Source organism: Adiantum capillus-veneris, chromosome 29 (assembly GCF_014529385.1).
Source record: "Adiantum capillus-veneris isolate H3 chromosome 29, ASM1452938v2, whole genome shotgun sequence".
Taxonomy (NCBI): domain Eukaryota; kingdom Viridiplantae; phylum Streptophyta; class Polypodiopsida; order Polypodiales; family Pteridaceae; genus Adiantum; species Adiantum capillus-veneris.
This window is the reverse complement of record NC_140959.1, coordinates 47,842,171-47,855,476: the sequence shown is the minus strand read 5'-3', so window position 1 is coordinate 47,855,476 and position 13,306 is coordinate 47,842,171. Positions and strand designations below refer to the sequence as shown.

General features: G+C 42.2%; 1 protein-coding gene across 1 annotated transcript; it reads left to right on the top strand.

The window, feature by feature from the left end:
- Positions 1 to 9,732: 9,732 nt before the first annotated feature.
- On the top strand, positions 9,733 to 12,600 carry LOC147419150 (synaptotagmin-4-like). The gene is made up of 9 exons (XM_086505348.1): positions 9,733 to 10,045; positions 10,183 to 10,248; positions 10,363 to 10,489; positions 10,789 to 10,906; positions 11,000 to 11,066; positions 11,154 to 11,222; positions 11,540 to 11,666; positions 12,194 to 12,311; positions 12,406 to 12,600. The coding sequence occupies exons 1-9, from the start codon at positions 9,979 to 9,981 to the stop codon at positions 12,409 to 12,411; spliced, it is 765 nt and encodes a 254-aa protein (XP_086361474.1). The 5' UTR covers positions 9,733 to 9,978; the 3' UTR covers positions 12,412 to 12,600.
- Positions 12,601 to 13,306: the final 706 nt, after the last annotated feature.

Genomic DNA, 13,306 nt, shown 5'->3' with positions numbered 1-13,306 from the left:
CCACAAATTTCACAACAAGACTAAGTCTAGCAAGTGCAGATACAGACAAAAGACTCTTCTTGATCCCAGGTACATACAATGCATCAACAAGTGTGAAAGCACATTCGTAGTAGTTAACACAATCTTTCCAAATCCCTTGACCGGATAAGAGGCATTATTGGCACAAGTGACTAAATTCCCACGAGGGACGTCCTCAAGAGAGGTAAACAAGTCACAATGAGAGGTAATTTTCTTTGTAGCACTACTGTCAAAGTACCACACATGACCATCTGCATCAATTGATATACATGCATCATGGACAGAAGGATCATAAGTGCACTCTGTGCTAAAACTCATTCTGCTTCAACATCAGCATCACAATCTCCTGTCACAGAAGACTCAACAATAACTACATTTGTAGTGGAACCCTCCTCTTTCTTCTTAGCCTCTTTTGCCTTCAACTTAAGACACTTCTTGATCAAGTGATCATTAGCTTTACAATAATGGCAATGCATCTTCTTTTTGCCCTATTCACCAGAATTCCCAAATGAATTGATGCCAGCAAAAGCATTACGAACATGTGATTTACCACTTGCACAAGAACCATGAGAAGTGGCTACATTACCGTTACCACCTTTTCTTTGAGAAACAAGAAATTCATGTTCAACTGCACGCTATTTAGTTTTTGGAAATTGACTCTTGCAACAACAATGTGAATAATGCATCAAACGTGACAATTTTGGATCTCCTTGGGTCATAAGTCTCCAAGTACTAGCAAAAGCCTCTAGCAAAGCATCAAGAATAGTCTGCACAAGGGAACTGCCAGAAATGACTTCGCTTGCAGAAATTGGTTGGTCATTGATATCCATGACACCAACAAGGAAAGTGTCCATCTCATCTTCCTCATGCATAATCTTCCACTCCAACTCTTTACGTAGCAATGCAATTTTTAGCACCATTGCGACTTGCATAAAGACCAACTAGAATATCCCAAGCCTATTTTGCAGATTTGGCTGAACGAATATGAGGTGTAATACTGTGCTTCACGGACAACGCAATCAATGCATGAGCATGCACATCTTTTACATCCCAGCGAGCTTGCTTAGTTGTAGGCAAAATAGCTCTGGTAGCAGCAATCCTACCAATAAAACCTACAACATCCTTCACATCGCCTACATCCTTAGAACCAAAACGCACATCAATGCCTTGCACAATTAACGCCCTTTGATACAAGGACATGTTGCATAGTATAAGCTCACATAGGGAAATTGTCCCCATGCAATCTATCCTCAACAACAAACATCTTGAACACATATGTGTTGTTATGAGCCATGGAAAATGCTGCACCTAATGTGAAAATTGCCCGAAAAGAGGAGAAACAAAGTGAGAACAACACGCTATATAGCACAAACCGTAGAAGACTGTAAGGAATCTATTATGTAGAAAATGGCACTGACAAAAATTCTGCACAAAATGACAAAATAGCCTATGTAGTACTACCTATAGTAGAAATGGTGGCCGAAACGAGCCCGAATTAGAAATCTGAGAAAATCGACCTCCACGAGCTCTCCCAAAGATTTTATCGATGAATTGACGCTCGCCAAAGCTCACAGAAATCGAGAAAGTGAGCACGCATGTGCTGGAGCTGCTGGCGACTAAGCTTAGGAGGTTGCAACCTACTCTAATACCAATTGTTGGAATTAGGGTTGCAGGAAAACACACACTGTTAGGGCAAGGGTCTTACGGGGCAAGGCCCAACCTAGGGGATCAGGGACCTAGGCCAAGGGCCTGGACTGGACCAGTGTGGAGTGGGGATCCGCTTAGGGCAAGAGCTACGAGCTAGGCCTATATATAGGGTGGTAGGGAGGAGGATCCGATGTCTCAGTTCCCTAGGTCTTATATTGGTATCAGAGCTCAGGGGGAAGGAGGAGCTATGGAGGAGGAGGAAGTCTTGCGGAGGAGGAGAAAGCCTTGCACGCTTGGTTGCATATTCTCTCTCTCTCTCTCTCTCTCTCTCTATCTATCTATCTATCTATCTATCTATCTCTCTCTCTCTCTCTCCTCCCTCCCTCCCTCCCTCCCTCTCTCTCTCTCTCTCTCTCTCTCTCTCTCTCTCTCTCTCTCTCTCTCTCTGTGTGTGTGTGTGTGTGTGTGTGTGTGTGTGTGTGTGTGTGTGTGTGTGTGTGTGTGTGTGTGTGTGGTCGTCAAGCCGTCATGGCGTGGGCATGGTCCCTTGAATCGATAGTGGAGCCGACAAGCAAGCCGTGGGAAGCGACCCTTGCACACAAACGAAGCAGAATTCGACCTACTCAGATCCGAACGCAGAGGACGGGGATGGCTTCGCGCTGCCATGGGGGGTAATTTTTGTCACATGGCCTTGCCCGGATATGGTCTGTATCGACGACCCTGTCAATTTCCTTGATCACGTAGGCTGCTGCCGCCATCCCGCCATGCAAGCTACAGGTTTTACAAAAAAAATTTAGGGCCCTAAACTTGACCATGCAAGGGTAGTTACACACGGGCAAGGCCCATGCTATGCATCCGAGGACTAGAGACTCCCCACCCAAGGGATGTGCCCCATGGCCTGGCTCTGCATGGTTGACAGGTTTTGCATCTACAACTTTGGGAATTTGCCATATCATCGTTGGCATGCACAGCTTGAGTATCCAGATTCCGCAAGGGTTGTCAACTCTGGCCCAGTTTCAATATGAGGACATTAGAGACGTTTGCAAAGCAAGGCAGCAAGGTTCGCATGCACGAAAGGCACCGTATGCAACACAACTTTGGCAAGGACGCTCAGACCGCTTTGTTGAAGAGACCCAAAGGGGAATAGTCCCAGGATACAGTCTCACAAAAATGGAAAGGGCCATTTCAATGATTGCTTCACAACAATATTGATGAGGACACGGTCCTCTGAAGGGGAATTTTTCAAAGCTTTAATTGCTATCCGCAGAAGATCGACATTGCCATCACCTTAGTGTTTGGCAAGGCTATAAGACAATATGGTGATAGATCCACAGGTTATGCACCAGAATCACGACTTTTATCATACTTGACATCAGGCAGGACGCATTGACAACACATGATCTTAAGGTTTGAGATCCATGTCTTTTTATGCGTTTTTTAAAGCTATATGCGTGCTTTTCTCTTGTAGGAAATAGATACCCTCCATGATGATCTTAGATACTTCGCAATGTTGGCACACCAAGGCCTATTGTTCGTTTTGAACAAGAGTATACAGATGCTCGGCATGGCCAACCACTGGTTACAGATTGCGATGCCGATTATTTCGCCTTTTCGATTTGAATTTTTGGGTAGGGACATGGTTCCTAGGAAAGTTTGATCGTGTTTGACTCGCTCACAACAAACCTAAGCGGTCAAGGACAACAATAATCATGCAACATAATCATGCAGCACGTCCCCGAGCACGTCAGATGTTGCTAACACGGCCATCCAGAATTCGACAACATGGTTCCACCGCTCGAAGAGGAAATTTTGCTCGGACATGGTTTCGCCGGCAATGTTAGATCCTAAGGTTCTGGCAAGGCTTGTGAATTGTTGCTACAGGCAAGGCCTGTGAATGTGATCCAACGTGTTTTCTAAAGTAATTGGCAATGACTGCATGCCAAGTGCAGGGTGAAACTCACGGTTACTTTTCCTTTACCTGTCTCACGTATGACAACGTTAGACTTCGGTATGAATTACGACTAGCCAAAGTAGGCCAACATCATCACATGATTGCGACACATGACTTTGAATACAATAACAGAAACAAGGTAACCTCTTTCAATTTTGTTTTAATCAAGTTGATTACCCTCATGATTTATGCAGGGTGGAAACGTTGCCTAGTAGTAATGGTCAATAAGCCTATGACTGCTATTGCCATTAGCAAGACTCCGTGCAAGGGTGCTCATGAGCACGGCCGGTGTAGTCCAATGTTGGGTTACTGCTTTCGTACTATTTGCAATTTTTCCTTGGTAACATGTTCAATTTTCGGGTAGACAAGATTGGTCGGCAGGAGTGCTTAATGAGGTACGCAGTTGATTTTGGGTTTATTGTCATCTGCATAACGGGTTACAGCATTCTGGTCATATCTCTACATAAGGTAATATATGCGAATGGCGTCATGCACTTACCATGCATATTTTCATCATCGACCACGAATTGATGTAACAACAGCAGGGCTGTCAATTGCTTATGAAGCATTTGACCTAGATGGAACATGCATCATCGCCACTATTGCATATATCTAACATGCATCAAAGGAGACATGCATGGCCTCTTACTGGACTTGAAAAAGGAAGCAAGTTCCTTGGCATGGCCGACTCTTGGTCACAGTTTTTACACGCTGACGGAGGATGCTTACACAGCACTGGTTTCAGCACAAAGATATTTATGTGAAGCAAGGCTTCAATCTACGACTCGTAAATTGAGATTTTTCCCGTTTGGGGTATGCTATGAGCACACGCTTTTGGGGGAATTTCCCCATATGCTTGCAGGATATTTCAGGCCAACTTTCTCTCGCACAACGGAGATGAAGATCTACATTTGAGCGAGTTCTTCCCACATCTCAAGACAACTGGTTATAGCAGGATGACCAGGTTAGACCCTGTTCAGTATTGTTTATTTTTAGCAGTGGCACACAAGATTGACAAACTGGCAAAGGGAATACCACCTCACAAAATCCCTACCAGTTTAAGTGCAAGGCACTAATGGTTATGGCTCTCACGTTTGAGGCCATCACTCTTGCCAAGGGCTTCACAATTTGTATGCACGGCATGCTAACTAGGTGGCATAAATTCCACCGCTTCAAAGATTACGCTTCCGCTATCACACCAGGCACTCTGTCACAGACATACTACGTTCTGGATAGTTAAATTTATGGTTGCTTTCAATGCACACTACCACTCAATGGAATTTAAATCTACGACATATTCACATGCAAAGTGCCAGTTTAAGTTAAAGTCACGACCCCATACATGGTAAGAGGGTCAAGTTGTGGCTTATTTTTTTTTCTGTTCCCTCTCTCGATGAGAGTGGTATACAGGCATACTAGAAATAGGCCAAGATGCCATTCACATTAGTTTTCATCGGTTTATCGATTGAACACTAACTATCATAAGAGCTAGGAGCCACACACAGGCTGGCTAAGAGCCACTGGCAGATCTTGGGTAAGATCTAACTATTGCCATTCCTTGGGTTATTGTTCTTAGGATCGAACATATTTGCCCAGTGGAGTACACATGGAACATCTTGACGTTAATAGACGAGCAAGAGTCTTGTCATTTCGGAGGATTTCTTGCTCTCTCTACAGCACTACGAGTGTCTATGGCATCACAGTTTTGGGGTATGACCCAACGGGTGCTTACTAAATCACCCCATACGCATTGAGGATCACAATTTGATCTTCTATACTTTCAAGGAAAGAACTCCGCAATCTACCACGCGTTCTACAAAGGGTTTCACTAAGGCGTTTGACTACGTAGCTTCTACACAACGGGTTTGGATTGCGAAGGTGACACCCAGGGTTTCTAGTGCAATATTGCTTGTTTTGTCACATGTGGACGTAGTGTTCCTCCGTATTTGAATACGCGTAAGTGAACATTCAGTTCAATCTCCAGGTATGCATCTATTGATTTGGTATTATTCCAGTTTTTAGTATGCATTACTTGGTTTCTCCAAGTCGTTTAAATATGCTTGAATATTTCAAGGACATGCCAAGGGCACGTTAAAACAAGTATTTTGGGCCGTAGTATCCAAAGTACATTATGTTGTTACGAATCCACTTGTAGGATTCGCTTTGGCACATGTTGTCACATGGGATACAACATGGTCTAGGGACTCAAGGAGTTCGGTTTAGCTAGTGTGGAGCAAGGCTAATGAGGGTCCCTCTCACTCCCGTCGTAGAGTGTTCGCAGTTACCTCCACACACAAGTACATCTTGTACTTGAAGGATGTTCTTTTTTACACATCCTTACATGAGACATATTCCACATGTGGAGAATATGAGTCTCTGGACTGACACTGGCGCCATTATTTCAATTATGTGTCACGACAAAGTCCCTAGGTGCTGGTCACATCTATTTTCTAGACCATTTTCAGCACGACGTATCAGGAGCAATTTCAGTGGCCAAAAATTGTCGGATACATAGAATGACTTGTTCAGCTACAAGTATTGCTAAACAACATTACAGATGGTTGTTTATACATATAGCAAGGCTATAAGTGGTTAATGAAAAAGTTTCATTGTCTGTACCTAGAAGTGATCAATATTTCACCTTCTATTGCCATTTAGACATTTCAGCAAGGCTTGCAAAAGATTGCAACTAAAAGTATTTAGTTTCCTTTCAGAACTATTTACATTCTTTTTTAATGTGTGCTACGGGCATCACATTTTCCATAAGTATTGGCTAAGATCACCATGGATATATAGGTTCGGATGTGTTTCTTGCTAAATGCATGCACACTAGGTGTTATGGGCCCTAGTGTTTAGCAAAGGCTGATTTGGAATGGCATGCATATTCCTCAGGTTGTTGCTTCTCAAGCATTTTGCACTCTATGTGCACTATCTCTATGAGATTACTTTTGGGTCTACTAATCACCAATAGAGGTCATGGCTCGGTTTGGAGGTTTGTGGACTTTTCCAGTTAACCACGACGGTTATTCCGGACATTGTTGATTCCTCAACAATGTTAGACGCTATTGTGATTACCCGTTTACCAGTCGTTTGGGAAGACTGTCTGTAAACCGTGGGGGAAACACACCTTAGTACTGTCAGTATCCAAGGGGATTGGCAGATTACAAAGTGTAACCTTGGGCTAAAGGATATGCAAAGAGCGTACATTAGCACCAAACAATCCAATTAATAAGCATTTATTGCTCTTCTTGGAGTTTACTTACTATCAGTTAACGCATGTTGCGACTAGGTAGTCTCTTCATGTATAAGTCAAGTTCTCAACCTTGAACACTCGTTAGAGTGGGGTTGTTTACTAATGGTGAAAACTGGGAACAAGTCAAGGACTTGGCTGATGAGTTATGTCAGCAAGTTACTTTCATGGACAATGACAAGAGGTACTCTTTTTGGTACATCTTTGTTGTGATAAACTCGTTATCCATGCTCATGAGCGTTCTAAATGGAGTCTACACACCATGTTTGGATAGGAAATGCTACCATCAGATGGTTACAAAAGGACAACAATGTTGAAAATCACAACGTTGCTCTTGGTTTCATTGAACCTCCTCACTGCACCAATTATTGGTCATACAGCCAACTGGCTCACGTATGGGACGTCAATAAAGAAAACATCAATATCCTTAAGAAGATATTACTACTTGTGTTTTCGAGGATGAAAACTCTTCCTTAAGGGGGGAGTAATGTCAGGGCAAGGGTCCTACGGGGCAAGGCCCAACCTAGGAGGTCAGGGACCTAGGCCAAGGGCCTGAACTAGACCAGTGTGGACTGGGGATCCGCTTAGGGCAAGAGCCACGAGCTAGGCCTATATATAGGGCGGTAGGGAGGAGGATCCGATGTCTCAGTTCCCTAGGTCTTATACACACAGCTTGAAGAAGATGAAGGAAGCTCAAGGCACACAACAGAGAGTGTATTACTTAGTGTGCAATGGAAAGATTGGATAGCCCTAGAGTGATGGACGTATATACAATGCACGTGGGAAAAAACCTCCTAGTGAGGGAAAATATGCCCCGAAGGTCCTAAGTGTGTTCACACACATCACTACCACATGTATATGGTAACATCATCTTTAGCGTTTGTCTCTTATTCTTGAGTCTTTTCACTTTTAGAGCATAAAATCACAATTGTGGCAAAAGACGAGAAATCAAACGCGGATTTCAATACAAGAATCAAGAAAAGAGTGCCCTTTTCCTTTTCCCATAATTTCCATTTGGGATACTTCAAAATGTCTCCCCCCTCCTAGTCGGAGTCCTCCGGAACGTCAGTGTGTCATCGAGGGTGTACTGTGCATGGGCCATAAAGCGGTGCCTTATGCAAGGCCATGTAAGGGGCCCTACATATACGTACTCAGTCAATGCATGAAAAAATTGATGTTGTGCAAGAGGCGGGTCTTAAGCAGAGTGCTTAAGGGCATTCGATGGTGAGGTTCACCTATGTGATTGTCAATTCATCATGATATGAAATATATTGCTTATTCTAGTGGTATGGGACAATAGAATATGTAGTATGTGGATGAACAAAGACATAAGCAAATTAGTCTATTTATATTGTGAGATTTTATTTTTTTACCCACTGTTTTGGATAAGTTATGATTTGCAAAATAATAACATAGCTATTGAGGATAGTTTCTTCCTTAATGGAGAGGTGTGTAATGATATTTAAATTATGATGCATTAATATATACTTTTTATATGGCTGAAAGGTGGCAAGCATAGCATATTTATGGAGAGGTGTGTAATGATATTTAAATTATGATGCATTAATATATAATTTTTATATGGCTGAAAGGTGGCAAGCATAGCATATTTATGGTTTTTGTATTGATAGATAGGCTATGGATATTTTATTAGTTGAGAACTGGTATTTTATGTCAAGCATGATAATTGTAATCATTTTTTAGCAGGTGTGTAATGATATTTAAATTATTATGCATTAATATATAATTTTTATATGGCTGAAAGGTGGCAAGCATAGCATATTTATGGCTTTTGTATTGATAGATAGGCTATGGATGTTTTATTAGTTGAGAAATGGTGTTTTATGTCAAGCATGATAGTTGTAATCATTTTTTAGCATTGACTGGAATCTATAAATAAATACACACAAGAGGAAAATGCTGGCTCTTGCACGGGGGGACACACACCCAATACCACGTGTCTCTCTTGTCCTCTTTTCTTCTCTCCATGCAGTATGCATAGTACTCCGATTTAGGAGGTGCGCATGTAGGCATTCTCATGCTCTCTCTCGCTCTTGATCTCTCTCCATTATGTATCACACTAGGTCTTGCGTATACACTATTGGTAAGGTATGTAGATTCGTCAATTAAGTTGCTTGTATGCTTTGCTATTTCGTGGATTTGTAGGGACTCAAAAGAGCGTGGAGTCCCCCCAAAATATAGCCTACCATGTAAAAGCTGGTGATAACAAGGAAATATCACCTATGTGTACAAAATGCCCCTAATTTACCTCTATATATGGGATCATGCTTTGTAGAATACACCTTTCCTTCATTTTTTAATGCCCTCCATTACACTCATGTGATACCATACGCTAACCCTTAGTTAATCCTTCGAGCAATCTCATTCCTAACTCCTTGTGAACACAACTGGATGGCTGTGAATGTGATGAGAGGGATTGATACAATTAGCTTTTATGTGAATGTGATGAGAGGTGTTGATACAATTAGCTTTTAGTCATTGCACATTGAAACAAAAGTGCATTAGATCCATCCTAGTTTTAGTATGTCTTGAGTAGTCGAATGGGCTCATGCCGTACAATATGAGGCATGAGAGAGAGAGAGAGAGAGAGAGAGAGAGAGGTGCGCTCGACTCATCGGTCCCTAAAGGTGGGAAACTATTTCTATAAGTTCTTGCTGTCTCAATGAGCCTGTACGATTCAAGAGGCATATAAGAAGCGAATATTACCAACTTTGGTGGGCCAAGGTTTTCAAAGTGCCAAGTGGCAAGTATGAGGAGTCGGTGCAACGTGGCATGAAATTTTGAGAAATGGGAATGGATCATTCATCAGAAAAAGAGCGGGTAGACTACAGATCGCCTGAAACGCGTTAATCGATAGCACCTCTATGGTGCGTGGATCTCGACGGAGACAGAGTGACCTGCACACTCACAATTGTAGCATATAAGGCGAGCGGCTGAAGAGATTTTAGCACACACCCACTCACACTCATTGTCGGCTTTCCCTTCTGCTTGTTTGATCTGTGTCATTTCTCTGCTTCTCGCTCCTTTACTCTGTGCTTTTGCTTGCTGTCTCGGCCTTTCCACTGCTTTTTCTACCCTCCCCGCCTTCACCATGCCTGAGGGTACTGTCGAAATCGAGCTCATCAAGGGCCATGACCTCAAGGATGTCGAATTCCTCGGTAATTCTGCTTCCTTTAGTTCGTTTCTGTTCTAAACCCTTGTGTCTCGGAGGCATTGAAGTACTTTTTGCCTATTATCAACATAGCTACGCATTCTGAGGGTTTCTTCCTCTGAGGGCATTTGTTGCTGTGTGCAGGCAAATCAGATCCTTATGCCGTGCTGTCTATCGGGGAGCAAAAGCAGAAAAGCAAAATTGTGAAGGGTTAGTGCACTTCTCCCTGTGTGTGTGTGTGTGTGTGTGTGTGTGTGTGTGTGTGAGAGAGAGAGAGAGAGAGAGAGAGAGAGAGAGAGAGAGAGATTTCTTTTCCGGCTGTAGATGGTGGGAAAAGCCCAGTTTGGAACGAAAGCTTCCTGTTCGAGATCCCTGATGGTCCGCATGAGCTTGAGATTGCCCTCTTTGACCAAGAGAAGCATGGTGGAGATGAGGCTATGGGAACTATTATGTGAGTAATACTCCCTGTCATAGATGTGTTTGAGAGTACAGAGGTTCCATGGGATAGTGGTGTAAATTTAACATTTGGATGTTTGTGTGGGTAGGATGCTCACAATTTTACTCCTAAAATGCACAATGAGCATTACATCATATGCTCGTGCAAATGCGATGCGCGTGCACAAGTTCATGTGCATAGCAGCATGTGTGTGTTTTGTGTCTGTGATTTTAGCCCTATGCCCTGCTGATGATGCAGGGAATTGTGGCCTACAGAACTTGTTTAATTGGTGCATTGTGTTTGCAACATTGCAGGATCCCTTTGAATCAGCTCTTTCTTGAGCGTCAGCTTGCTCCATGCAAGTTCAAAGTCCAAAAGCCTAATGGAAAGTTTGATGGAGAGCTCGAGATCGGTCTGAAGTTCTTCCCTAAGGTTTGGGAAAATTTTCGTTAGTTTTACTGACTATCCTTTAAATACAAGTGGCAGAAGTAGCGGCTTTGTTACAAGCATGTGGGTACTTTGCAGGTTCATCATGGAGTCTTGGAGATCCATCTGATAGAAGCCCATGGTCTGATAGATTCAGATAGTTTTGGTAAGTGATATGTTCTGTTGACTTGGAAGATGGCATGTCTGGGGCTTGGAATCACTCTTTAGTAATCGAGCATTTTTAAATCTGCAGCTGGAAAATCTGACCCTTATGCTATCGTCTATTGCCATAAGGAGCATCAAAAGAGCCGTGTCATTGAAGGTATGGATGTCACTGCAGAAATGTGATATGCTGGCTTATCTTCACTTTGAGTTCTGCAAATGGGTTTCAATTATCGAGGCCAAAGCTTAAACGTTATTGTTTGATCACCATCAATATTTATTCTATCTCAATATATAGAGGCAAAAGCATAGGTTGTATCTTGACGTTGAGCTCTTCAAATGGGTTTCAATTTTAGTGGCTAAAGCATGAATGTTATGTGATCAACATTGACCTTTATTCTGTTTCTCTTGTACAGAGGCAAAACCATGGATGGTATTGATCAATTAACAGTTGGTTTTTCTGGTTTTCTTAAATAGGTAAGCAAGGAGAACCTGTGTGGGATGAGACTTTCTCTTTCCAAGTGGACAGTGATGTGACGGATGCGCTAATCAAGCTCTTTGACAAGGATGATTTTCAGGCTGATGATCCTCTCGGCTCTGTTGTGTAAGTAGACAAGATGACAAGACTTTTGAGTGGGATCCATTGGATTTGTACGGTGGGGAGGGTGGGATGTATGTAAGTTATGTAAATGCATAGTGTCTTTATGTGGATGCTTTCATACTGGCGAGTGTTGCCTCAGATTGTTTCTGGTTTTTATCGCTTTGTGGGAGATAGCTTATGACTACATGTTTTTGTTAATCCCAATCCTGGGGGTTTCACCAGTACTAATGATGGGATGTTGTCACCTGCACAAATGAAAGGATCCGTGGTCTCACATACATTTTTGCAGTCTTTACCATCTATTGTTATGTGAGTGCTCACATTAGCACGTTCTCTGTGAGTGCACACATTAGCAAGTTGTCCACGCATTAGTGTGCACATGCCTTTATGCATCCTTTACCATCTATTGTTCTAAATGTGCACACATTAGCACTTAGTCCACACATTTGTGTATGTGGATAACACGTGTATGTAACGAGGTGTGAATATTGAAACTGCCCTGAAGTTACTGGATATGGTGGAATTTGCAGAATTCCATTGCATAAAGTATTTTTGAGTGGACATATACCTCCTTCAAAGTACAAGGTGCTGGGTTCCAAAGGACAACCACAAGGCGAAGTGAGCGTGGCACTCAAGTTCTCGCCCACGGTATCATCTGTCATTTCATTTTGCATGAATTAGACAGGATTCGTTTTGTAGAACTTCATTGTCTTGACTCAATATAGTCATGTTGAATTTACAGGCATGAGGACACTGGATTTTGAAACCGGGCGTTTTACATAGGAGTGTAGGTGCGAAGGGAGATTTTGGTGTTGGATTTCCCTCCTTTTGGAAGCTTATAAGCCAGTGATCTTTGATGGCAACAAAGCTTAAATAAGAAACTCAGTTGTATATTGGTTTCATCCAAAAAAAAAAGTATAAGTATCTTTCTACGTTACATTTGGGTTTTTCACATTATTGGCATGATCATCACTGGTATATGGAACTATTACTCCAACAGCTATAAGCAACAAAAGGTGTACGATACCCATACCATCCGACTAAATTTAGAACTGTAAATGCAATGAAGAAAGTGAAGTTTGGTCTTTTTATAGTAACTATATTTGATCTAGTCCAACCCGACCGTAGTGATATCAGGGACCTGGTTGAAGCATATCGACAACGGAATTTGTCGAAATCTTGAAGATATTAATTACGCCCATTGAATTCTTAGATATAGATTTAAGATTTGGTGCATAGACCAAGTTTTCCACATGGTGCAGAGTTGGCATTGCATCACTCATTGTAAGCAAGCAACGAAAGATGTACGATCCATCCAACTATGACGATAGAAATCATAAACAAGATAATGAGCTTAATAATTTAGTCGAATATAGTGCACATCACCTATCTCAACATTTTCCAATCTTTTGTTCATTGCACCATTAAGCAAGACCATAAATAATTAACCATAAGTTGTCAAGCTAGTTGTCAAGCCCACCATTAATTACAAACAATACAATGATATATCCTCTTTGTAATCATGCAACCTAGTAGTCCGTTCGGAATTATATTTAAACGCTTAAGAGTTGTCACCAATGAGTGTGGCATTAAGCATGCACTCTCTTTGCTTGTTCCCATCTCTAATGTTGCATTCCACGTGG

Excerpts from the sequence above, each read along its gene's own strand:
- LOC147419150 (XM_086505348.1), top strand. The coding sequence starts at position 9,979 with ATGCCTGAGGGTACTGTCGAAATCGAGCTCATCAAGGGCCATGACCTC. Across the intron at positions 10,249-10,362 it reads GAAAAGCAAAATTGTGAAGG|ATGGTGGGAAAAGCCCAGTT; the intron begins GTTAGTGCACTT and ends TTCCGGCTGTAG. Across the intron at positions 11,667-12,193 it reads GATCCTCTCGGCTCTGTTGT|AATTCCATTGCATAAAGTAT; the intron begins GTAAGTAGACAA and ends TGGAATTTGCAG.